At 48.7% G+C, this 26,248-nt stretch overlaps 2 protein-coding genes across 2 annotated transcripts; one reads left to right on the forward strand and one right to left on the reverse strand.

Annotated features, from left to right (window-relative positions):
- Positions 1-1,390: 1,390 nt before the first annotated feature.
- Avpr1b (arginine vasopressin receptor 1B) lies at positions 1,391-6,485 on the forward strand. The gene is made up of 2 exons (XM_070041454.1): positions 1,391-2,327; positions 6,151-6,485. The coding sequence occupies exons 1-2, from the start codon at positions 1,391-1,393 to the stop codon at positions 6,483-6,485; spliced, it is 1,272 nt and encodes a 423-aa protein (XP_069897555.1).
- Positions 6,486-12,782: 6,297 nt separating this feature from the next.
- On the reverse strand, positions 12,783-23,978 carry Rhex (regulator of hemoglobinization and erythroid cell expansion). Its single transcript, XM_070041455.1, has 6 exons — positions 23,841-23,978; positions 16,483-16,633; positions 16,160-16,260; positions 15,224-15,370; positions 13,495-13,547; positions 12,783-13,014 (listed from the first exon to the last, which is right to left on the reverse strand). The coding sequence occupies exons 2-6, from the start codon at positions 16,491-16,493 to the stop codon at positions 12,814-12,816; spliced, it is 513 nt and encodes a 170-aa protein (XP_069897556.1). The 5' UTR covers positions 16,494-16,633; positions 23,841-23,978; the 3' UTR covers positions 12,783-12,813.
- Between the last annotated feature and the right edge of the window lie 2,270 nt (positions 23,979-26,248).

Raw genomic sequence — 26,248 nt, forward strand, 5'->3', positions numbered from 1 at the left:
AGCTTGGGCTGCAGAGCACAAAAGAAGAGGTTGTAAGCTATATAGGAGGTAGAACTTTTCAGAAATGATGCTAATAGGATCTGTGAGTGGGGTGGGGGGTTGCAAAGGGGATCGAATAGAGTTTGATGAATGGCCAGACTAAAGGATCTATAGTAATGGGACTCTGGGAGACACTAGCGTCTTCCTATTGTCACTCCTAAGGAATGTTCTACAGCCCACCGAGGGTATGTGAATTCAACCCTGCCACAGCCACAGACAACTTCCCCACCAGCTGAGCCTCCCATGGTGCCTGTCACATTTGATGGTCAAGTTGAAGGTGGCTTGGCAGGTGCCACTGCTGGAAGGGCACCCTGGGCTCCCTCTGGGCCTGCCTCTGCACTTGACAGTTGGGAATCTTCTAGAAGTTACATACCCTCTTCATGGCTGGCCTTTCTGCTCCATGGTTGCTAACTGGGGTCAGGATTTCATGACAGATACTCAGGTCAGGTTGGAGCACAGCAGAGATCCCAGGTCTAGCTCCTCCCACCCCCCTTACCCCCCTCCAACAGTGTCCCCCTGTTTTCTTCCTTTCCTGAAGCTCCAAGTCCCATAGCTGTCCAGTAGGCAGTGGGACTCTGCCTGGGGTCACTGCTCAGCTCACCTGGGCACCCCTGAAGATTTGGGAATCCTCTAAGCCTACGTGGGAGCCCTGCAGGGGTGGGGGAGGGAGGGAGGAGGAGAGCAGAGCCCCTAAATGTCCCCGTGGAGGTGGGAAGGGGGAATACATGATTCACCCCCCCCCCCGTGTGCACCTGTGTGGAGACTCCAGTGCTGCCGGGGCTCCACGTGGACTTGTTCCGTCCTTGGCTTGTCCCTGTGTCACCCCCATTATCCCTCCTCCCTGTCTGCGCCTCTCCCTCCCCCAGCCAGCCTCCCGCCCTCTTGCCTGGTAGTGCCCCGCCCTCCTCTGCAAGAGCCAACCCAGGCCTGGCCCCCAGGCCACCGCCAGCCCATAAAACGCCCCTGCTGCCTCCCTGCCGCCAGGAAGGGGTGATCGGTGGCCTCAGACTCCCACTTCAAGCCTGCGGTCCAGCATCTGTTCTCCACTTCCATGGGAGTTTGGAGGAAGTGAACTTGGGGTGGATTTCTGGGGAAGTGGCAGTTGCATCGTCCCCCCTGAGTTCTTCCCATCTGGATGCCCTGTGTCCCATCCTTCTTGCCACCCTCCCCCCCCCCCCGCCCCGTGGGATCTGTGTGATCAGTGTTATACTCTTCTCATTCTCCCTCCTCCTCCCCATCCCTGTGCTCTGAACTATTCCCACCTTTCCTTCTCCCCATCTTGAATCCTCCTTTCGCTCCCCTTCATTCTACCCTTGTGTCCACATTCTCCATCCCTCCTTCCTCCTGGACCATGGGCTCTGAGCCTTCCTGGGCTGCCAACCCCACCCCCAGGGGCACACTGTCTGCCCCCAATGCCACCACCCCCTGGCTGGGCCGGGATGAGGAACTAGCCAAGGTAGAGATTGGCATTCTGGCTACTGTCCTGGTGCTGGCCACTGGGGGCAACCTGGTGGTGCTACTGACCCTGGGCCTGCCCAGCCGCAAGCGATCTCGCATGCACCTATTCGTGCTGCACCTGGCCCTGACCGACCTGGGCGTGGCACTCTTCCAGGTGCTGCCGCAGCTGCTCTGGGATATCACCTACCGCTTCCAGGGCCCTGACCTGCTCTGCCGGGCTGTCAAGTACCTGCAGGTGCTCAGCATGTTCGCCTCCACCTATATGCTGTTGGCCATGACTCTGGACCGGTACCTGGCCGTCTGTCACCCCCTGCGCAGCCTCCAGCAGCCCAGCCAGTCTACCTACCCGCTCATCGCTGCACCCTGGCTGCTGGCGGCCATCCTCAGCCTTCCTCAAGTCTTCATTTTTTCTTTGCGAGAGGTGGTCCAGGGCACAGGGGTGCTGGACTGCTGGGCACACTTCCACTCCCCCTGGGGGCCACGAGCCTACATCACCTGGACCACACTGGCCATCTTCGTCCTGCCTGTGGCCATGCTCACAGCCTGCTACAGCCTCATCTGCCAGGAGATCTGTAAGAACCTCAAAGTGAAGACACAGGCTGGAAGGGAGGAAGCGGGGGGCTGGAGGACATGGAATAAACCCTCCCCCTCCTCCCCCGCTGCCTGTCGGGGGCTGCCATCCCGGGTTAGCAGCATCAGCACCATCTCTCGGGCCAAGATCCGAACTGTGAAGATGACATTCGTCATCGTGCTGGCCTACATTGCCTGCTGGGCACCCTTCTTCAGTGTCCAGATGTGGTCTGTGTGGGATGAGAACGCGCCTGATGAAGGCAAGTGTGTGGTCTGCGGGGGACTGGGAGGGCCAGGGAAGGGATGGAGAATGGGCCGGCCATGGGAAAGGTCACTGTGCCTACCAGGTTGGTCAGGTGACAAATGAGTGAAGCAATTAAGAAAGCAGGTGCGGCTGAGCACCCATGATTCGCACCTGTAATCCTTGCTACTCAGGAGGCTGAGATCTGAGGATGGCGCAGTTCAAAGCCAGCTGGGGCAGGAAAGTCCAGGAGACTCTTATCTGCAATTAACCACCAGAAAACCAGAAGTGGCGCTGTGGTTCAACTGGTAGAGCGCTTGCTTTGAGCTGAAGAACTGAGGGATAGTGCCCAGGTCCAGAGTTCAAGCCCCATGACTGACAAAAAAAAAAAAAAAAAAAGAAAAGAAAAAAGAGAAGAAAAAAAACCAAAAACAGGTGCTTATTTGTTTTAGTCCATTTTCTGTTGCTGTAACTAAACACCAGAGGCTGAGGTGGGGGGCATGGAATAACACCAGAACTATGCTGCCCCCTCAGCTTACCCAGGCAGTGTAAATACTTTTTATGTGAAATTTCTGGAATTTTAAAGTTTGGTAACTAGTTTAACAACTTGAAAATACTATGCAATGCCAATGAAATGCAACTTTTGGCAGACATGCCCAACCGCCTTCCAGTTTGCTAGATGGGCTTTGAACTTTCACAAGAGATTTTTCAAATTCTCATGGCCCAGGAATGTCTGTCTTGGCACGCCTCCCTCCTGTACCTGGATGTGACTTTGAGCTCCCCTTAATAACCACTTCTAATTCATTAGGACAACACCAGATCACAGCTTCAGCCTCTTCACTGAGCCAGGGAGAAGCCCTGATTTGCCCAAGACCACTCAGCCGGGCGAGGAGAGCACCCAGGTCTCCTGCCTCCTTGTCCTTCCACAACCTCATGTTCTGCCCACAAACCTGGTTCTAAACATGGATGCCAAAGGAGAGAGGCCATCCTCCTACAGTATGAGACAGAAAGGAGTACTATACTACTTGAGGTATTCCTCTAGCCCCTCTCCAGTTCTGGTTGTTTTTGAGATAGGGTCTCACTTCCTGCCTGGAAATGTCCTGGTCTATGATCCTCCTTTTTGGACTTCCTATCATCACTGGGATGATAGGTGCATACCACTGTGCCTCAGGTTTTCCTGTTGGGATATGGTTCTCAAAAACTTGTGACTTGGGCTGGCCTTGAACTGAAATCTTTCTGATCTCTGCCTCCCAAGTAGCTAAGATTATAGGCATGAAACACTGGTGTCCAGTTCCAGCCCTTGTTTTTCTAAGATAGTCCCACTATGCAACTCAGGCTGGCTTTGAACTAATAATCCTTCTGCCTCTACTTCCCAAATGTTGGGATGTCAGGCAGATGCCCATACCTGGTCTTGTCTCTCCTGAACCACCACTTTGATATCAGTCTAGACAAGAAACTATTTACAAAGTATCCTTTAAGAAAAAAAAAATATTAGTAGGGGTGGAGAAGGGGAGGAGAGGGAAGGGATCGTGGGAGAGCAAGGGAGGCAGTAACAATGCTTGACAAGAAATGTACTCATTGCATTACTCCTGTAACTGTAGCCCCTCTATACAGCATCATTAAAATAAAATAAAAAAATAAAAAACTACCTTATAAGCAATGAGCATATTAAAGCCAGCACACTAGCAGGGACCAGCAGAAGGAGGCGCTTCTGAGTGTTGAGCCCATTGAGTCCTCACACTGCTAGTCAGTACATCTGAGTCCTTGGACCTCAGAGAGCTAAAATAAATAGCTGTTCTAAAAGGCCAGGCTGGGAGGATCCGGAGCTGGGATTGAATCAGGGTTTTTATAGGCCAGCCTTTCTCTATAGCATGAACTTACCCAGCAGTCAGCTTACCCAAGGGTACCAGGAATGAGGTGGCCATTTGCCCTTGACTGAGGAGCCAGCTAGAAGATTGGGAAGTTGTCGATCATCCAGTGCAGCCCTCCCTGCTCGCCTGTACTGCCCACCGTCATCACAGCCAGGCCCTGACACCTTGTCCATGCAGAGTGATTAATGCTAAACAAGGTCTTCTCTGAGTGTGGCCTGAAGGGGCCAAGGTGGATCTTGCAAAGTGCTCTCTTGGGAAAGTAAAAACTCTTTGGGCTGAGATTCACCACCTTAAACTCTCCTTTGCAGTAGACTCTACCATAGCTGCCATGATACCATAGCTGGGTATGATAGGTGCATGTCACCATGTCCAGCTTTTTCTTTTGAGATGAAGGGGGGTCTCAGAAGCATACTGGCTTCTTGGGCAGCTCCTGGCCTCTTGACATCCCAGCTCTGAGTCTAAACCTCAAGGTAGATTCTGGAGCTTTCTGGAGACACATCCCCTGCCCCTACACCTAGACCTGGTTCAGTTGGGCTGAGCCACACCAATGTGTCCATCCAGCCCAGATGGCATCTGCTTCCCCTTCCATGCCCTGTGCCTCCTCTCAGCTACTCTTCTGCTGTGTCTTCTCTAGTCTTGAGCCACCAGTGGCTACACTTTGGCTGTGCCCATAGAGACCTGGTGATGGAAAGTTGCTCAGGGGCTGAAGACTAGGTGGACAACGCCAGCTGTGAGGTTGGCAGTTGAGATTCTGGTGGAATGGGGGGCCGGAGGTTTCAAGCAGCAGATCTTGTTTACTGGCCTATAAAATTTGAGAAATTTCCCAAATGCTTCCCTCTGGTTCTGCCATTGCTTTCCATCTCCACCAAAGAGCAAGCTAACTCCAGAAGCCAGAGCTCTAACCATGGTGGGTCCAAGCAGGACTCCTTTGGGCAAGAGGTAGTTCCATTTATCTTTTCAAAGAAGATTGTTCTGGAAGGAATCTGATCAGATTTTTGTTCCCTCCCATTTTCACTGCCCAGGAGAGAAGTTCATTGTTCCCTGTAAGAGGAGATGCTGTGAGAACAGGCAGCAAGCACTGGTCTGGAATGGACCATGGACACATGGACGCCCCATGGCCTGTACCTACACACTGTCCCTGCTCTGCACTGGGGCATGGTGACAGAGGGGCCTGCAGGACAGCCATGCTCCACCCAGTGCCTCCACTCAGTCCCCCACATAGGGCCCAGTGCCCACATGTATTCAATGATTGGACAAAGGACAACCTTCTTCCTATAATTCCTAAGTAGCTGGAATTACAGGCATGAGCCACTGTGCCTTCCCCCTCTTAACAATATTTACTTTTCTCAATTCAACTTGAAGCAAATCTTAGCTCCTATTCTCACTCTATAGTTATAGAAGAAACAAAAAGATATGAAGGGGTGACCCAAGTGGTAGAACACCTGACTTGCGAGTTAAGAGCCTGAGTTCAAATCTCACAAAACAGTGAGATAAGACTCTGGATTCCAGAGTCCCAGGTTCATGTCCCCACTGTGTGCATTTTTCAGGCATAGAACCCTTAAGGAACCTCTCCTCAGTTTCCTCATTTGTTCAGTGGCCCCCTGGGATCTCTCCCCAGTCCCTACTAGCTGTCAATCAGAATGACTTTGCTGATTGCTGGTGGCTCCTGCCTGTAATCCTAGCTACTTAGGAGGCTGAGATCTGAGGATTGAAGCTGGAAGCCAGCCAGGCAGAAATGTCTGTGAGACTCTTATCTCCAATTAACCACCAAAAAGCTGGAAGTAGAGCTGTGGCTCAAGTGGTAGAGTGCTAGCCTTGAGTAAAGAAGCTGAGATACTGCCTAGGCCCTGAGTTCAAACCTCAGGAATGGTGAGCACACATGCACACATGCGTGTGCGCACACGCGCACGCACATACACACACACACACACACACACACACACAATCCCTTCTGTGCTTCTCTCTCAGCAGATTCCACTAACGTGGCCTTCACCATCTCCATGCTCCTGGGCAACCTCAGCAGTTGCTGCAACCCCTGGATCTACATGGGCTTCAACAGCCACCTGCTGCCACCGCCCCTGCGCTGCCTGCCCTGCTGCAGGCCTCGCCAGCCCCGGCTGCGCAGGCAGCTCTCCAACGGCAGCCTGTGCACCCGCCACACCACGCTGCTCACCCGCTCCAGCTCTCCGCCCACCCTCAACCTCAGCCTCAGCCTCAGCCTGGGCGGGCGGCCTGGGCCTGCAGAGTCGCTGAAGGACTTGGAGCAGGGGCATGGGGAGGCCACTGCAGAGACGGGCATCTTTTAGAGACACCCTCCTGGAGGGGGCTCTGGGCATAGGGACTGGGAGGGTCAGAGCTGGTGCCAGCGTCAGCCTTGCAGCTGCCCTGCTGTGATGATTGCTGTCTCTGGCTCCAATCTCAGACACTGGGACTCAGGAGACCAAATGCTGGCCTCCCCGGTCCGGCCATATTCACAGAGTGCCCATGAACAAGCCTGGTGGTGGAGCTGGTGGTCTAGGACCAGGTCAGGATGGCACCACTGGAGGCTCCCAGGTGCCAAGAAGTCAGTGCTTTGTCTACCTGTCTTCTTCCTCCTCTCCCTCTCACTTCTTCCTCCTTTTTCCTCCTCCTTCTTCCTTTCCCCTTCTTCCCTTCCCCTCCCCCTCCTTCTCTTCCCCCTTCCTCTCTTCTTCCTCCTCCTCCTCTTCATCTTCATCTTTGTCTTTGTCTTCTGTACTGCTGCAGCTTGAACTCAGGGCATGGGCACTGTCCCTGAGCCTTTTCTGCTCAAGGCATTTCCACATCTACTTGAGGCACACCTTCACTACCTGCTTTTTACTGGTTAGTTGGAGATAGATACAGGCTCACAGACTTGCCTGCCTAGGCTGACTTTGAACTGTGGATCCTCAGATCTCCTCTTCCTGAGTAGCTAAGATTACAGGCCTGAGCCACTGGTGCCTGGCCCTATTTGAATCTGACCAACTCATTCCACCCCAAACAAGGGAAGATGGTAGAAGGATGTTCAATAGGCCTCTGCCTTCATCTGCAGTGCCCGTTCACAGCAGAAAGATGATTTAATGGCAATCCATGCCTTGGCATGGCACCTGGTACTGAGCAAGAACTCTTCAAATGCAAGCTCCCCCCCCCCATTAGCCCTCATGGTGGTAGCATAAGTCTCGGGGGTGGAGGAGGCGTCTTGGAGAGAGGCTGGCATGATCTCAGGCTCTGTAGAGCAACCATCAGGATTCTTGCAGAGGCTGGGGTCAAGCGTCCAGTGCGGCCTGGGGAAGGCGCCGGGCTCTCTGGGCCTCGGCTTCCTCACCTTAGAGCAGGTGAGATGGCGCCAGGGTTTTCCAGCTCTCCCCTTTTAGGATCCTCCTCACTGAGCAGGTGCCGAGCGGAGGAACACACATGGATTTCGGCAACCAGGACTTTTATCACAGTGACTGCAGGTCCACGATGGCCACACTGACCACTTTCATCTTCAGTTTGGTGACACCAAATCCTCCCTGTGGTTGGGAGAGAGAGCAGGGCAGAGCAGAATCCTGGCCTTGTCCGCTTTTCCTTCTTGTCTAAATATCTGTAAAGACTTGTTTAGTGCCAGGTAAATAGTTATTATGCATGATAAGGTAGAAGAGACACTGGCCACACACACCAAAGACTTGGGTTTGAGTCTCTTTTCACACGCACATCCCTGTTTTTTTTTTTTTTTTTGTGCCAGTACTAGGCTTAACTTCAGGGCCTGGGTACTGTACTTGTCCCTCAGCTCTTCAGCTCAAGTTGAGACTCTACCACTTGAGCCACTGCACCATTTCTGGTTTTCTGATAGGTTTATTAGAGATAAGAGTTGCGCAGACTTTCCTGCCCAGGGTGGCTTTGAACCGTGATCCTCAGATCTCAGCCGCCTGAGTAGCTAGGATTACAGGCGTGAGCCACCGGCGCCTGGCTGTCCCTTAATTTTTATACTCAAGGTTGTCCCTCTACTACTTGAGCCACATTTTCAGTTCCAGCTTTTTTTTTCTGATAAATTGGCAATAAGAGATTCATGGATTTGTCTGCCTGGGTTGGCTTCGGACTGTGATCCTGAGATATCAGCTTTCTGAATACCTAGGATTATAGACATGAGCCACCAGAGCCCAGTGTCCTTCTTATTGTTACTTTTTTCATTCTTTTTCTTTGTTTTCCTTCCATCCTTCCTTCCTTCCCTTGTTCTACTCTATCTCTGTGTCTCTGTTTCTCTCTGTCTCTTTCTCTGTCTCTGTTTCTCTCTTTCTAAGGTCTTACTATGTAGCCCAGGCTGGCCTCAAATTTGAGTTCCTTCAACCTCAGCTTACTAGATCTCACCCTTTGTCTAGCTGCACAAATGCAGCAAGTTGCCCAGGAGCTGAGCAAGTAGAAACGGCCATGCTGCTTTAGGGGCAGGATTTCTAGGACTGTAGGCTATAGAACCCTCTGCTGACATCAGAGCACAGCCATGGACTGGTTCCCAATTGCGTTTTGTGGGTGACTTCCAGGCCTGGGTCCACAGGTAAGAGAGGAGAGGAGGAGCGCCGAGAAGGTTGGCTACCTCTTGCCCTGGGTAGCAGCCCAGTACCAATATTGTGCAAGGGGAATTTCCTGGTGGAGTGCTGTTTGGTCTTGCACTCTTCCTCCCATGGAAAGGCTGCACTTGACCTATTCCAGTAAGCTGGTTTGGTTCTGTGGTATGGCCAATGGGAGCAGGCAGACACTGGGCCTCAAGACTTAGGGGCCTATGTCTGTGCTTGGGGCCTCCTGGAAGAAATGATGCCTTTTTCTGGATCATTGAACGGCAGCTTTTGCTGGAGCTGTAGACGTTCTCAGGGTCAGCTTGAGCCAGGGGTGAGCCTTCAGAGGGAGAGAGTGAGAGAGAGAGACACTCTGTGCTCTCTGTGGTCAGGCTGATTTCTGACCACTAACCCCTGAAGACAATGAAAAACATTGCCTCTGGGCTGGGCACTGTGTGAACTGTTCACACCCTCCTGTGGACTGTGAAGTACAGAACTTCAGCCTCTGAAAACCTGTGTAGGAGCCGAGCACGGCAATGCACACCTGTATCCCAGGAATCAGGAGGCTGAGGCAAGAGGCTTGAGAGTTCAAGGCCAATGTGGGCTATACGTGAAACCTCTCAAAATACATAACAAGCACAGAGACAGAGGGGGAGGGAGGGAAGGAGAGAGAGATTTACGTAGTTATGTAGGCATAGGTCAGGAGCAGGTAGGGAAGAGGTTGCTTGGTATGTGGCTTATTAGCTGGCTGACTGTGGGATTTCTCAGATTGACTTTTGATGTTGTTCGGCACAGGTGGTAATTTCCAGGGTGACGAGGCCTGTCTGCACTTTTATGGGGGGAGGGGGAGGGTATAAATTTAGCCCTGGTTGCACCAGGTAACTCGGATCTGGAATGTGAAACTAATAAATCTCCTTAATATACAGGAGCATCTGTTTTCCCTCAGGATAATGACAATGGGCAATGCAAGATAAAATTGAAATGTGATCTTCTGAAGCAAGCAGCCCCCATGACCAGGGGGTAAGGGTGCCCCTCTGCTCAAGTGTCCTGGAGTTCTCCATAGAGACACAAGGTGGCAGTGTGGAGCTGAAAGAGCAGGCGTGGTCAGCAGGGTTGAGCTGGGCTGGCTGGGTTGAGCTGCCTGAGAATCTGGCATAGCCAAGAGAATCTTGTATAGCCAAGTATTGCTGTGCACTCACTTCACCTCTTCTGGAAGGCCTGAAGCCATAATGACTCCCCCTCCCCCAGGGGCCAGCAGGGGAAAGCATCCACCTCTTGGAGTAAATGCTATACTTAACGTTCTCTCAAAGTCCTAGCATGGTCGCCCCTTTGACCCAGTTCTGGGTCACATGCCTTAGAGAGCTAAAGCCACAGAGGATGTATTTGCTAAGGGTATCTTCTGAAGAGGAAGAACTGAGCACAGGCACCACTGCCCAAAAGGTAAGGAAACATAAGCCTGCCTGCTCTAGGGAGATCATGGGACCTCAAAACACCAGATGAGCCATGCACAGTAGCACATACCTGTGATCCCCGCTATGGGGTATGAGGGGCAAATGTAACAGTTGTGGTTAAAGTCCAGCCTGTATAAAGAGTTAACGAGACCTTGTGTCAGTCTGGGAGGCTAGGTGTGGTACTGCGCACCTGTCATCTTAACTACTTGGGAGATGTTCATAGGATTCTGGTCCAGGATGGCTGGAGGAAAATGCAAGACTACTCCAAACTAACTAAATCAAGAAAGGTCAGGGCATGGCTCAAGTGAGAGAGTCCCAGCCTAGATAGAGCAAGGCCTTGAGTTTAAACCCCAGTACCACCACAAATAGATGGGTGAATAGACAGATAGACAAACAATACTAAAGCCACACATGAGCTGGAGTTACTTTACTATGCTCTGGTTTTGTCTAAGGGCCCAGGCCTCTTGAGAACTCTCAGTCCAGCAACCCTCATCTCAGGAGCAAAGAAAGCCACAAATAGTAGGCATAAAAGAACTCCCTACCCTCATAAGTTTGGATGGCCAATAGGATGGGCATGGAATTTTCCTGCAGCCTCCCAATCATGGGGATTTTGATGCTTGTTACTTTCGAATAAAAAAAAATCATTGCATGGAGCACAGTGGTGTGTGTCTGTAACCTCAGCCCACAGGAGGCTGAGACAGGAGGATCATGAGATCAAGTTGAGTCTGGGCTATATAGACTTACCTTAAAAATCAAATAACAACACACACACACACAAAACTAGAAAAAAAACCAAGTGGGAAAAAAGATTTCAATGAAGTCAGCTCACATTTACTGTGGTCTCTATTTCCAAGACATGTTGACAAGAAGTCAAGCCAGTACAGGTGCTACAGGTCAAGCTGTTTCTCCATATCCCATTGGAGATGCCCAGAATGGAGCCCCCCTGGAGGTGACAATGACATATAGCCCTCTCTCAGCCAGAAACTGCTTCTCCTGGGGCGACACTGTTCACAGTGACTGTTCTTACAGATTTAGGCAGCCAACGCTTGAAGCACGTGCAAATATCACAAAGGCCACATGGCTTGGCTGATGCTGATCACTTTGCACCAGCTCAGTGACCCACGGTCAGCTGCAGTATAGAAAGGTTAGATGGGAAATTCCTGGAAGAAACAGTAGGTTTTCAACTGTACACCCTTCTGAGCAGTGTGCTGGAACCTTGCGCCATCCTGCTGCCTTCCCAGCTGGGTTGTGGCTTCCTCTGTTGTCCCACATGCATGGTATATGACCTACCCAGAAGCTGCCCCCATTTTTGGAGCCCTTTTTGCTTTACAGTTTTTTTCTCAGGTAAAGGCCTGCATTTTGGCTTGGGATCAGCTTTGGGCCAGAATCCTCCTACGTATGGCCTCCAATGTAGATATAATTGCAGGCACATGCTACCACATACCCAGCTTGCTCATTGAGATGGGGCCTTCCTAACTTTTGCTTGGGCTAATCTGGAGCCTCCATCCTACTGATTACCTACCAAGTAATGTAGAGACACATGGGTGGCATGAGCCATCTTGGCCAGCAGACAAGCAGTTATTTGTTTAATTTTGTTTCACGTTTTGTTCTTAGTGGCACTAGGGGTTGAATTCAGGGCTTCATGCTTGCAAGGCAAGGTGATTTCCCATTTGAGCCACTCTGCCAGCACATTATGATCTAATTACTTTTCAAGGTAGATCTTGATTTATGACTGGGCTGACCTGGACCGTGATCCTCCTATCTATGCTTCTGACAATAGCTGGAATAACAGGTGTGTGCAGCCTCGCCAAGCCATTGGTTGAGATGTGATCTTACAAACTTTGCAAACACCCATGGACAGATATTGAATTTTATTTGGTTAAACATGGGAAGATTTTCCTTGGAGTAACTAGTTCTGATGCTGGCTGGTTTTGACTAAGGTCTTATTTGTTGTCTTTTACTTATAAGAAACAACAAAGTCATAGGTTGGTTGATAAGAGCAGGAATTATCTCCATCTCTGAGGACAAAGCAGGATTACAAAGCAAAATGCGTCGCTGATAAAAGGGACAGAGTACTGGGCTGTGCAAGAGGAAAAAAGAGAACCATGGGTTGCAATTTTACTTAAAACTTTTAAGGAAGTTGTTTCTTGCCAATGATTAATGAGCTCCAAGAGAAATCATTTAACCTTCACCAAACAGAGCTTCATTATAGCTGATGAGAATTTTTACAAAGACCTCGCTGTACTGCCTTCTCTCTAAGGTCTTCATGCTTTGCCCAGAAGGATTCCTAACATCTGATCTGAGTCTTACTAGAATATTAGCCTATTTTCCCCCCATGATTTGCTTTAAAAATAGGGGCTTTTCAGGGCTGGGAAGGTGGCTCAGCAGTAGAGTGCTTGCCTTGCATGCATGAGGCCCTGGGTTTGATTCCTTAGTACCACATAAGCAGAAAAGGCCAGACGTGGCGCTGTGGCTCAAGTGGTAGAGTGCTAGTCTTGAGCTGAAGAGCTGAAGGATGGCCCAGAGTTCAAGCCCCAGGACCAACAACACCAAAAAAAAAAAAAAAAATAGGGGCTTTTTTCCCCAAAAAGAATTGCACTACAAAAGAAATGTAAGAATCTGTAGATGTTGCACCTCATTTTTAAAAAATGCAGAATTCACATGGCCACTTTAGAGTATTCCACAGGCTCAGAGATGGCAGGCTTCATGATAGTCCAGAATTGGGGTTTATGACCTTTGGGGATGACATTGACATAGTCTGTGGCTTCCTTTATGTCCTCATAGTCCCAGGCAGGGTCTTTATTTCGTCCTCCATTTGCTGAGAAGAACACTTGTGTGTAATTCACGTCCTTGGTGGCCTGAAGAAGAAAGCAAGATGTGAGGTGGGTGGAGATTTCTGCCCCGTTGGAGAAGGCAAGACTCCAGGATTGAGCTCCTTCAGAGGCTCACCCAAGGCTTGCTGGGAAATAACTCAGATCCTGATTGGTAGCTGAGACAGGGCCCGGGCAATGAGGAAGAATACTAGTGAATTCATTTCACTTGCCTACAAGGATCCAGCTTAAGGAAAGGCATGTGGGAGGTGAGGCTGGGAAGGGAAGAGAGGACGGGACTCAGCAGACCTGGAAGCAGGGGCTGAGCTGGGGAGATGGGGTTCCTATTGGTGGGTGCATTCACAGATGGTCTGCTCAGACCCACTTTGGGACTATAGCGGGAGGTGGGGCAGCTCTCATCTAAGGATGCTTTAGAATTGGTCACCCCCTCCTCTCTCCCTCCGTTCTCCATAGCTGGGGCTGCCTGACCTCCTTGTTTTGCAGCAGGGACCCATGGGGTGTGATTACCTGGATGGTGGGAGGGGAGCTGTCCAAGCTGTCTGAGGATGTATGGCTGTCATCTGCGGGGGAGAGACTCATGGCTCCTCTTTCCAGAACAATCCAAGGAGTACAGAGACAGACGCAGGAGACAAAGACAGAGGCAGAACCAGCCACACAAAGAATGATGAAGAGATACACAGAGCCCCCCAGAAGAGAAAGAGGGGGAGAAGGGTGGTTGGAGAGAAAGCTTCCAGCAATAGTCAGGAATGAGCCCAGGAGCCCGCCCCTGCTGCCCAAACGAGCTCATCCACAATGAATGAATTGTACATCCGGCTGAGTGGCACTTGTGCAGAATGGGCACCAGGAGGGCAGCGTGCCCAGCACAACCCGCTCTGCTCTGGCAAGCCCCATTCAGTTCCAGGCTAAGGCTGTCACTAGCTCTAGGCACTCCCCCTCCCTCCCCCTCCCTCCCTCCCCCCCCCCCCCCCCCCCCCCGCTCCCTCTCATCCCTGGGTACTGTCCCTGAGCATTTATCCTAGAACTCTACCACTTTCAGCTTTTTGGTTGATAATTGAAGATAAAAATTTTCTGCCTGGACTGGCTTTGATCCTCAGACCTCAGCCTCCTGAGCAGCCAGGATCACTGATGGGAGCCACCAGCACCTGCTTCCCATCTCTTTTTGCACCCTGGTGTTTGCAAAGCAAGAAGCTTGGGCAGTGAGGGGGTCTCTGAGGCCCCTGCTAGCCTAACAGTCTCCAGTCCTGGCCGGATGTGGGTGAAGATCTTGGCCAAGGACCCAGGGCCCAGTGCCTCCTCTTTTCTCAGAATCACTAAAGGCTTGGGAGCAGCACCCTCTCGTGCCCACAGACCCCGAGGCCTTATCTCAAAGGAAGAGATAAACTCAGAAGGACTGAGTATGGCTGACCAATCAGGAAATCAACCAGTGAAAAAGTGCTGGGGGAGTCCCAGCTCCCCAGCTGTCTTGCTGCTGAAGCAGCAGTTTCTGTGTGGTTAGGAACCCACTGGGTCACCAACCCAGGGGACTGAAAAAACAACAGGGTGTGTCTAGGGGGACAGCGCAATGGTAGAGCATTTGCTTCTGAGCCACGATAAGGCCCTGGTTCCATCCCCAGCAACACCCCCCCACATGCACACACACACACATACATACATACATATATACATACATGTATATACATGTCTACAAAATGTACACTCCTACACACACACACACACACACACACACACACACACACACACACACACACACACACACACATTCCTGGTAGCTTACTTGCAGCAGGGAACAGAATTGGAGTCATCATCAAACTCCTATTCCTTCAAATGCCCAGACAGCCCTGTCCATCTCAGATAGAAAGGAAGCCCCCTGTGGGCGGATGATGAGCTGGCCTGATATAACACACAGCAGTAGCCCTGGCTAGAGGCTGGCAGAGGCCTCTGCCCATTAGCTGGCTGAGTGGACCATGCCATAGCAGCATTGCAAAGACAGGGGCAGAGAAGCAGCCCACCCTCCCACCCCACCATTGTGCACCCACGACCAAAGCCAGGAATGAACTGGCCGTGCAGGGGCCACAATGCCTTCCCACATGGCAGGATGGGCAGGTTTGGTTTGGTTTTGTTTTTAAAGGGAGGTTGGCAGGGCCCCAGTAGAGCTTGGGCAGCAAGGACAGACACTTGGCTGTCCAGACAGCGCATGGAGAGCTTTAGGACAAGTTCTTTCCAGCAGCTCACTTACATCTGAAACAGGAAGCAGATGCAGGGGTGCCTTGTTCTGTTGTGGTCTCCTTTGTCTCCTTGGCAGCTGGTGAATGGCGGCGATGGGCAGATCTGGATCGCTGGGCCTGGAGCCTGGTCTCCTTCAGTATCTGCTCACTCTGGTAAGCTAGGGGTCAGAAAGCAAGGGCCAGAAATGACAGGAAGGAAGTTCTTCTGCATCCTGCCTGGGTCAGGCAGGTAACACTCAGAGTCCTTTCACAACTCAGTTCTGCTGAGGTCCAAGATCTCTGGGATTGTGGGGAGGAAAAGCTCCCCTCTGAGGCCCTCCATGGCCCCACCTCCACCCCTCTCCTCGGCTTTCCTGCATGGCCTCTGGCCCATCTCTTGGCCCCTGCTGTGCCTAGCCCAGCCCAACCCAAGCATGCCTGCTTTGGGCTTCTGCAGTGTGACTCCCTTCCTGCAAGTCTGTCTATAGGAAGAGACCAGCGACTCAGAGAGCTGGCTCGTTCCCAATTCATGTCTAGTATTTGCCACACTCTCCCAGACATGGCTGCGTAGCTTCTTTATCTTGCTCTCCAGTGACATGGAAGTTCCCCAGGGTAGGAATTTCTGTTTTGTGATGTGTTGGACCTAGGCAGAGCCTGAGATGCCTGGTAAGTATCTATTTGGTGAATGAATGAGTGAACAAATGAATGATAGAACAAGGGAAAAAGTTGGACTTCTTTTACTGGAAAAACCTTTGAAGCACCATCCTGTAGAGTCTCTGGGCTTTGCACAGTTAAATTAGCACTGCTGGATTGTGGTGGGGATTATGGCCACAGGTTGGTAGAGGGTGCAGGTGACAGGGCCCTGGCCAGTGGGTCCTTGGCTTGGTTTTGAAAACCAATGGGCTCCTGGGTCTCCTGGGGAATGGCTCTGAAGGGGACTAGGAGAGGCAAGGAAGTGGGTGAGTTACCCATGTGTCTGGTGAGCAGGTAAGTGATGGCCAGGAGGAGACAGGCCTGGAGGAAGAAGGACACGATTGCAATGACTACACCATGCCAGAGCTCCATCTGTCTGTCGGGAAAGGAATTGGTCAAAGTCAGAGGCAACAGATATATCAATTCAACCACAAACCTATTCCTGCCCCAGCCAGAGGCAAACATCAGTGTTGTGATGAGTCTCAGGTCAGGTCCCTTCGCCTCCCTGGACAACATGTTCGAGGTTGCCAGCTTACCTGGAAGCCAGCTATACCGATTAGCTTGGAGCTCTGCTTGGGCTGTTCTACAGCCCACTTACCTCATCAGCATGGTGAACTTCTGGCTGAACAGCTGCTGGTTGTTAACCAGGGCTCGGGCTCTTTGGGGGACAGCAGGAAGAGATCCAGGAGGAACTGCCCAGGTGCCCTGTCTGGTAACACTGCTGCTGCCTTCAGGACCCTCCAGGCAGCCTGCAGGAGGTAAAACCCAGGGTCAGGACTCCTGGGCCCTGAGCCCCAATTCCCATCAGGCAAGTTCACCTGCTTGAGAGGATCATTTGCTGATCTCTCTCCAGATTCGTGTTTTGAATACGCAACATAGGCAGCTCACCAGTACCTAGCAGCTCACCAGTACTCTGTTAGCCACACCCTGTCCCCATCTTGATTAACCTCATTCTCTGGCAAAAGCAAGCAACAGAAGGCACCAATGAGTGACAGCTAAGATCGTGCTGCTGGCATGTGACTAGGCCTGCCTAAGCTCCCAAATCTGCACTCTTCTTTTTCAATGAACCAAATTAAGAATTTTATGAAAATGTTACATGAACCGATGCTTTCAAGAAAATTTAAAAAATATTTCCCTATAGCCGGGCGCCCGTGGCTCATGCCTGTAATCCTAGCTACTCAGGAGGCTGAGAGCTGAGGATTGTGGTTCTAAGCCAGCACGGGAAGGAAAGTCAGTGAGACTCTCATCTCCAATAAACCACCAGAAAACCGGAAGTGATGCTATGCTCAAGAGGTAGAGCGCTCGCCTTGAGCTGAAGAGCGCAGGGACAGCGACCAGGCCCAGAGTTCAAGCCCCATGACTGACTAAAAGAAAAAAAAAATCCCTAACATCTATACCCAACCAAATTATAAACATACAGACCAGCAATGGAACAAAGCCATAGATTTACATATCTACATGTGTTGATATTCAGCATGTGTATGTAGGAGCTAATGGAGGACATTGCTGATGCGTCTTTTGAAAAGTTGTATAGTATTTCAAGTCTAATTTGAGTCCATTGAGAAAGAAATCAAAACAATGTAGACAATAGTCTAGATATAGACTATGATATCTATTGTAGCAACAGAGAGCCTTAAAACCATTAAGCACAGTTATAATGAAATGACTGTTGCTAATATTATTATGGAGATGATTATACTTACTTAAAACAAGAATATAAAACCAATTCAAACCACATTTTAACAATAGCCTAGGAATGGAACTCCACATTAGTTTTGACAAATTGAGTCATTTTAAACAGTAGCATTGTTACAAAACAAAACAAATATTCTGTCTAACCAAGTAATAAGTTGAATTAAAACCGAATACAATGTATATAGTGTTTTTAACATTTGCAGTAATACATACAGTGCAGCAGCATAGAATCAATAGGCAAAGTATTACCTATATTTATTCAAGGATAAGGCCATTCTAATAAGTCATGAAAGTACAACATAATTAGTAGCTCCAGGAGAATTGGCTTACATTAGCAAGATTGATGTGCTATCCTTAGCCACACACCAGATTACATTATACATTAGAGAATGATTTACTTGAAAATATGAAACAAAATATCTTATAAACACTTATAAAGGAATATTTACACCAACTTAGCATAGATATAAACTTTCTAGATATGCTGTCAATTCATCAAAAAAACAACATTAAGGAAAATGTTGATATGTTCATTATATGCATTTTTTCTAACTAAAGTCATTAAAAACTAAAGAAAATATCTCAAGCATGAATGATAATTAAATCCTTAATGTGCTTAAATAGGCATAAAGATCTTAATAAGCAATACAAATCCCCAAAGATAAAAGTATCAAATTTAAAACTGGTAAAAATTTATGATGAATTCAGATGCCACTGGTTCAGTACCTGTAGTCTTAACTACTCAGGAAGCTCAGACCCAGAAAAATCTCAATCTGGGCAGTAAAGTCTACAAAACTCCCATCTCCAAAACACCAGCAAAAAGCAGGTCTGGAAGCTTGACTCAAGTAGGTAGAGTGCCTAACGAGTATCTTTCTTTGTAGACAATGATACTCCTTCCTTCACTGTCCCCTAGTTTTTCATTCCCCTCCCTACCCTATAGTGTCTAGTGAGTACCCCTGCTGCATTTGTTTACCCTTTGTCTCCCATTTCTGTGCCTGGTCCCCCACCCCTTACCCTCAAAACCTGTACTCTTATCCATGCCTCTGTGCTCCAGGAGAGCCTTCAGAAGTTGCTGGAAACAAGGGATCCTAATGAGCTAATGATACTAGTGTAGAATCTTTGAAGAGGTCCAGGCATTAAATGCACACCCCCAAGTTCACACAGCAAGCACACACTTACACATTCACACACCCCACAAAGAAGCCATGATGGAGGGTCACAGAGTTTGCCTCCACTGCCTCTCTATGGCAGTAAGGGCCCGCTGGAAGACTCCAGAGACAAAGGAACACAGCAACCAGCTACTCCTTAGAGTGGCTTTGGAGAGAGGTCAGAAGCTGGAGCAGCACAGCGCATGTGTAGCTCATTTGTCTACATGCTATGTGAGCAACTGTAGATGCTTCCCCTACAGGACCTAAGTCCAGCCTTTTCACGTCTTTGAGTGAGGGCACCGAACCTCATCCCTCTCAAAGAACACTAGTCAGTGTCATTCATAAAGGAAGGTTTGGGATCCTGACAGGAGCTCCTAAATGGGAGGATTTCATTCCTGTCTGCAGCAGAGGCTTCTCATTCTCCCTATGCCCAGCAACGCAGTGCCTAGCAGCACCACAGACCACTTTCTTAGCATCAGGCTTCTTCTTATTTCCTCCTACCCTTCCCCTAAGGGTAGGCGATCTGCCCTTAGTTCACCAGGGGTGTGGTAAGAGAGTGGTGACAAGAAGCAGAGGCCATTAGAGGGGCATCCGGTGAGTCACCATGGCCATGGTCTGGAAGTACACTCCACAATCTTGCTTTTGTAAAGCTCTTCTCCCTATGTATTTACTTACTTTCTTGTTTTTATCTTTTATCGGTTGTGGGGCTTGAATTCTGGGCCTGGGCACTGTCCCTTGAACTCTTCAGCTCAAGGCGAGTGCTCTACCACTGGAGCCACAGTGCCACTTCTGGTTTTCTGGTGGTTAATTAGAGATAAGGGTCTCACTGACTTTCCTGCCCAGACTGGCTTTGAACTGTGATCCTCATATCTGAGCTTCCTGAGTAGCTGGGATTACAGGTGTGAGCCACTGGCGCCCAGCTTACTTACTTGTTATTGAGAAAGGGTCTCACTATGTTGCCTAGGCTGACTTCAAATTTGCAGTCCTCCTGCCTCAGCCTCCCCAGGGCTGAGATACCAAGCCAACCACCCAGCTGCTGCCTTTCCATTTTATGTGCTAAAAATTACACCATGTTGGGGGAGGGAAAGTAGGAGAAAACAAGGGAAGGGGTAACACTGTTTGACAAGAAATGTACTCATGGGGCTGGGAAGGTGGCTCAGTGGTAGAGTGCTTGCCTTGCATGCATGAGGCCCTGGGTTCGATTCCTCAGCACCACATAAGCAGAAAAAGCTGGAAGTGGTGCTGTGACTCAAATGGTAGAGTGCTAGCCTTGAGCTGAAGAGCTGAGGACAGTGCCCAGACCCAGAGTTCAGACACCATGACTGGCAAAAAAAAAAAAATGTACTCATTATTTATATGACTGTAATCCCTCTGAACATCACCCTTACAATAAAATTAAAAATACACAATGTATAGATATTTGTGGTAGAAGAACAAAAAATATAAATGAGAAATGCATTTTACAAAATTGCACCCAAATATTATTCTATTATGCTATATGCTCCCAAATTTTTGAAACATTATTTCCTGTGTGTACATGTGTGTGTTTGTGTATACAAATATCTGTAAGCAGTAAATATGTGTAGGTACTGGGTTCGAACTCTGGGCCTTGATTTTTTTTCCATCAATGCTGGCTGAGATCTGAGGTTCCTGGCTTGAAGAAAGCTGGGGCAGGAAAGTCTTGTTATATTCTTCTTTACAAGTAACCAGCAAAAAGTCCAGAAGTGGAGGTATGGCTCAGTGATAGAGCACCAGCCTCCAGTAAAAAAGCTAGATGACAACATCCAGGCCCTGAGGTAAAGCCCTAGAAGTGGTATGAATGCTTGTATGTGCATGCTTGCGTGCACGCTCTCTCTCTCTCTCTCTCTCTCTCTCTCTCTCTCTCTCTCTCTCTCTCTCTCTCTCTCTCTCTCTCGTGCACAGGTGCATGCACGTACACACACAAGAACGTACAAAGAAGATGATTTCTTTAAAAATTATATGGATTGAAGGAATCTAAATCAATAATTAGATTTTTAGAATTAAGTAGCTTTAATGATATTTTAGGTTCAATCCCAAGTACCAAAAAGGAAAAGACAAAAAATAATCAGCTAAAGAAATGAAAGTATACCATAAGGCAAGGAGAAAGCAGATGCATCCTTATTTGTGAAATGTATGATCTTATACATAACATTCCCCAAGCCAATGGAATTAAAGAGGCTTCTTGGTAAAGCTTTATGTTGTGACAATTGCAAGTTGTCCTTTCTATTGTGTCAATGATAAAAAGAGAAAAAAATACACTGAAATTTAATGATCATAACTATGGAAATGCTAAAAAAAGTCTAAATTACAAGAAAATATCTGGTAGAAAACAATAAAACTTGGCTGAGAACACATGACTTAACAGAAAGACAATGTTCCTGATGGCCAACCTAGAAGACTGCTAAACAATACTTCAGACCTTAACCTCCTGGCTCAATATTATTGCAATCAGATTTGCAGTGAGAATTTTTTTATAACTCCAGATTATTCTAAAGTTTATCTGAGGGAAAAGAACAATCAAAACGAGTTTAAACATATTTGTGAGAAGATAGGGTTCTGACTAGCACTTAAAACTAATATAGACTTGAAAAATATGTACAGTACGTACAATAATAAGTAGGTCACAAAAGTAGCTCAGAAAACAAGTGGTTCAACAAATGGTATGTAGAAGCCAATGGAAAAAGCTACCAAGGAAAAAGACAACTTACATTCCAAAGGAATTGGTATGCATTACTGGGTTTTGAACTAAGGGCCTTATGCTTATTAAGCCGGATCTCTACCACTTCAGCCATGCCCCCAACCCAGCTTTTTGATACTTATTTTGGAGATGGACTCTAGTGAGCTTTTCTGCCTAGGCTGGACTCAAACCATGATCCTTTAGCTCTCAGTCTCCTGAGAAGGTATGATTATAGGCATATATCACTGGATCCAACCGGAGATAAGTATGTCTAAATGGAGACATTAAAATTATAAGGGAATAGAACCAAATATCCATATAGTTAGTACTACTTTTTAAAATCTCCACATGATAGAAAACTTCTTAGTTGTATGGGCTCTGGAAGAAATCATAAAGGAATGTATGAAAAATAGATTTGACTGTAAAATATTAAAACTTTATTAATTAAAACTAAAATGTAAAGGCAAGCAGATTTAAAAAAAACTTGCACCAAGTAATGGCAAATCATAATTTAAAAGAGATGACATCTTTATATATGCAAACCTATATATACATATGTACACACACATACACACATATACATACATATACCTGTATGAAAAACACTAGAATCCCCAAGTGGGGTAAAGGGGTAAAGAAACAGAAAATCCACAAATGCAGAACAAAACCAAAACTAATCTTGCAAATGAGCTCTAGAAGGCCAGCTATTTTAAAATGAACAGTCCAAATTTTAAACATGAGAAGCAGCCAGGCTCATGTCTGGAGTCCCAGCTACTTGGGAGGCAGTGATCAGGAGGATCTTGATTTGAGGCTAATCTCAACTCATAAACACTGTGTGGCTGTGAATACTTGTCATCCTGACAGATGTTTACATCCAGTTGCCCCATCACAGTTTAGGCTGACTGAGGCATACATAGAAGACCCTATTTGGAAAATAAAGCATAGTAAATAAACATTGCTTGCCCTCGACGGAGCTGTGTAACACCGCCAAAGCTCAGATTTTCTCTTCTTTCCAAGTCAAGTGTCTCCCTCCCACAGTTGCCCAGAGGGCTGCAGAAGACCATAGAACACCCCAGCTCTTCCTGTCTCGCTGTCAGACTCCAGGACCCCGGCCTGGCTTCGTGGGCTCGTAGTCATGAGTTCCCCAGGCCTCTGTGATTGCCTTCATGCTTTGCTGTTCTCATCTTTGAATTCTTAGTCATTTTTGAACAAGACAATACCGGAGGCTCACATCTGTAAATCCTACTTAGTCAGGAGGCTGAGATCTGCGGATCTCCATACAAGGCCAGCACAGGCAGACAAATCTGAGAGCCAGCATTGAGCAGAAAAAACTAAGCAAGGGTATGAGGCCCTGAGTTCAAGTCCTAGTACTGGCACAAAATACATTTATGTAAACAAGGGACACTACTCTTTCATTCTGCTGAAGGCCCTGAACTGGGGTACAATGGCCAAAGCTTTTCTAATGAGGTCAATGCATAGCACAAGAGGCAGGGAAGGCCAATCAGCCAGGCCCCTGGGTGCCCCATCCATCCCTCTGGGCAGTGGCTGGGGAGACAAGGAAGAAAGACCTGGGCTAAGGATGCTCCTTTGTATTACGGTCCTCAGAAATGTTTCCCGGCCCTGAGTCAGTCAAGCTGCTTAATATCAGGGTGCTCAATCTCCTCAACTATCAATCCCTTAATTACTTCATGCATGAGAGTCACATGGGTCTGTCAGGAACAGCGCCTGCTGCCCGGTCAGCTCTGTTGAAGAGTCAGCTGTGACTGCTTTCTGCAGGCGTAGGCTTGGCCCTGCACAAATGTCTGCATGGCTTTTCTCCGACAGCACTCATTTTCCGGCTTCCATCCATGGCATTGTTACCCCCGTTTTGCAGGCAGGTCTTCAGATTGCCACACAAATTGCTTCCTTTGCAGCTCAGAATGCATCTCAAGGAAAATACTTTGGATGGGAGGGTGGGGAGAATTTTTCTCTGGGATCTGGTTCCCATCTGACACAAAAGTAAACACAACAGCTGCAGCTGCTGGAGAGTTCTGAACTGAGTGCATATATCTGAATCTTTGCAGATTCGAACCCATTTTACAGATGTGAAAACCGAGGATTATTGCATTTTGCAGAATAGTGTTTTGAAGTCAGTGTTTTCTAGGTCCAAAGACCAGCCACCTTCTAGCCAGCGCCCTACTGGCCACCACTACATATACCGAAAGATCTCAGATCTCAGAACCAGAGAGCAACATCCAAAAAGTTCAAACTGCTGAATCTCAGCTCACTCCACACAGTTGGCAAGTTGCATCCCACATCCTGGCATCCATAACCCAGAGAGGGAGAGTCCTACCTGCAGCTTCTTGCATCTGTGTCCACAGACAAACACACCTCCCACAAATTAACTTACCGCTGTGCACCATGCTACTTACTTACCTCTGGGGCCCTGGACAAGGTCTGAGCCCAAGCTGAGTTGCAGCCAGATCCTAATGGACACACCGCAGCCTTGCCAACTTCCTTAGCCAGAACCTTCTCCGTCACTGGAAGTTGGTCACAAATGTTTCATCATGTCCAAAGAAGCAGGGTACAGCCACTGAGAAGATAGCATCTGGCTCAGATGCACAGGCTGCTGAGCACAGATAACACCCCTTGCTTCATTAGAGCATGTGCTGCCCTTCTCCTCAGTGCAGATAGTGCTTAGCAGTCTCTCCCTCCAGAAGTGCACACATTTAAATACCATGAACACACTCAAATACCATGAACACACTCATGGAAAGAGCACTGTGCCAAGAGTCCTGGATTCAAGTCCAGCACTAAACTGCTGCATGGACTCACAGCTGGCTTCCGCTGGAGGGACTCTTGTTCTTCCTCATCTGCAGAATGAAGAAGCAGGTCCCTCGTGGTTAGCAAACATCCCTTCTAATGTGAATGTATATGCAATGTGACTATAAGTTAAGAACGTGAATGGAAGCCAGGAGTGGTAATGCATGCCTGTAATCTCAGCACTTGGGAGGCAGGGGCAGGAAGATCAAGAGATTGATGACAGTCTGAGCTACATAGCGAAACCCCATCTCAAAACAAACAAGGGAAAACCAGCCAGAGGTTCCTCTGTTACAAATTAGAGTGGTGCATTTTTATTTCTCCAAGCTAAGCTGAGACAGCCAGAGTTAGGGCCATAGCAGTGTTGGCCTTCCTTTTCATGACTTGTGTGAAGAAATGTGCTCCTTCCTCTCTCAGGATTTTAGGCAACTGGGCAGTGATTTCCTACCTGTGCTCTCCACATTTGCTCAGCAAGAACCAACGCTGTGACTCCAACCTGTGGAAGCCAAGCCCAGCCCTTTGACTTGCTAATTCTGCTACCTGTCTATGGGGCTCTGGTCTTCCTGGCACCACCCTGGATCGGAGCCCTGCACGATGCTGCCCAGCACTCACCAGGCCGCTTTCCACTGAGGATCCCAGAACCCTGTGTATTTCCAGTCTCGGGTGTGTGATCTCAGAGCTTCCTCTTTGACTGGGGGCTAGGACGGGGTGTGCTGACCCCCTGAGGAACGGTGGCGTCTTCCTGTGATGAGCGTGCATGGGTGTGTCCTGCAGTGGAGCAGCACCGCGGCTTGTCCTTGTCAACCTGGTAGCAGGTGTCCAAGATAAGTACAAGCTCCATGTGACCAGAACTTCCGTGGCCTTCAGGTTTGAGGCATCTGTCCCCGCTGGATTGAATTTTCCTCATGTCCAAGGGCTTTCATTTGTTCCCTTGGTGCTGGAGATGGGATCCGGGGCCTTTGCACATGCTAAGTACATGCTAAGTGCATGCTCTAGCACTGAGACACCCTCTATGGAGTTTGAATACACTCACTTCTGGCCTCCTTTTGGCTCTGAAATTTCACAACTTTGTGCATTCTGTACCAACAAGGATGCTCCTCTAAGTGTGTGTGGGGGTGGGGGGTAGCATATACATACATCTATGCGTGTATGCTGGTACTAAACTCAGGGCCTGGTGGTCTTAGCTTTATTGATCGAGGCTAGTGTTTAGTACTTGAGCCACACCTCCACTTCTGGTTCTTTTGCTGGTTACTTGGAGATAAGAGTCTCTTGAATTTGTCTTCCCAGTCCGGCTTCAAACTGTAATCCTCAGATCTCAGCCTCCAGAGTATTTAGGACTACAGGCATGAGCCATGGGTACCTCACCCAAAGAAACTCACTGATGATCTATGTGCTTCTTCATTTCTATATCTCACTGCCAGAACTCTGCTCGTATTCAGTAGACACTCGACAAATGTTTGTGGCGTGGATCAATGAGCCAGTGAAGTTAGGTGCACTGCTAATACATGCTTAGTGCTGGCAAGCCCATGTCTTGCTCACTCCTGAACCACAAGCCAACACCTGCCAAAGCTGAGGAGACCACTTGCTCCCAGAGGCACTTTTGGGGCTCCTGCCTGCGGGAATGGATCCACACTGAGACACCCCCACTGGGGCTCAGGTCCAGCATGGCGTGACCCTCTTCTTTCTGCTCTGGGCTGCCAGACACCAACCTCAAGGGTACAATGCAAGCTTCCTTGCCTCAGTCAGTGATAAAGGAAGTTACAGCATCTGCAGCAGCAACAGGAAGCTGTCTCTGATAGCTTATTACTTCATAGAGAAGGGCCTCAGATGGAGGTCGATAACACTCTTCCCCACCCCTGTCTCCGCTCACCCCTTGCCCACTGAGCAAGGCAGCAATTCCCCCCCACTTGCCACATGGTCCCCAACACTTGTAGGAGAACAAAGCTACTCTCTGTCGAAGCACTTTTTTTTTTTTTGCTGGTCCTGGGGTTTGAATTCAGGGCCTGGGCACTGTTCCTGAGCCT

This window comes from Dipodomys merriami, unplaced genomic scaffold (assembly GCF_024711535.1).
Source record: "Dipodomys merriami isolate MVZ:Mamm:240054 unplaced genomic scaffold, mDipMer1.0.p SCAF_31, whole genome shotgun sequence".
In the NCBI taxonomy this organism is placed as follows: Eukaryota; Metazoa; Chordata; class Mammalia; order Rodentia; family Heteromyidae; genus Dipodomys; species Dipodomys merriami.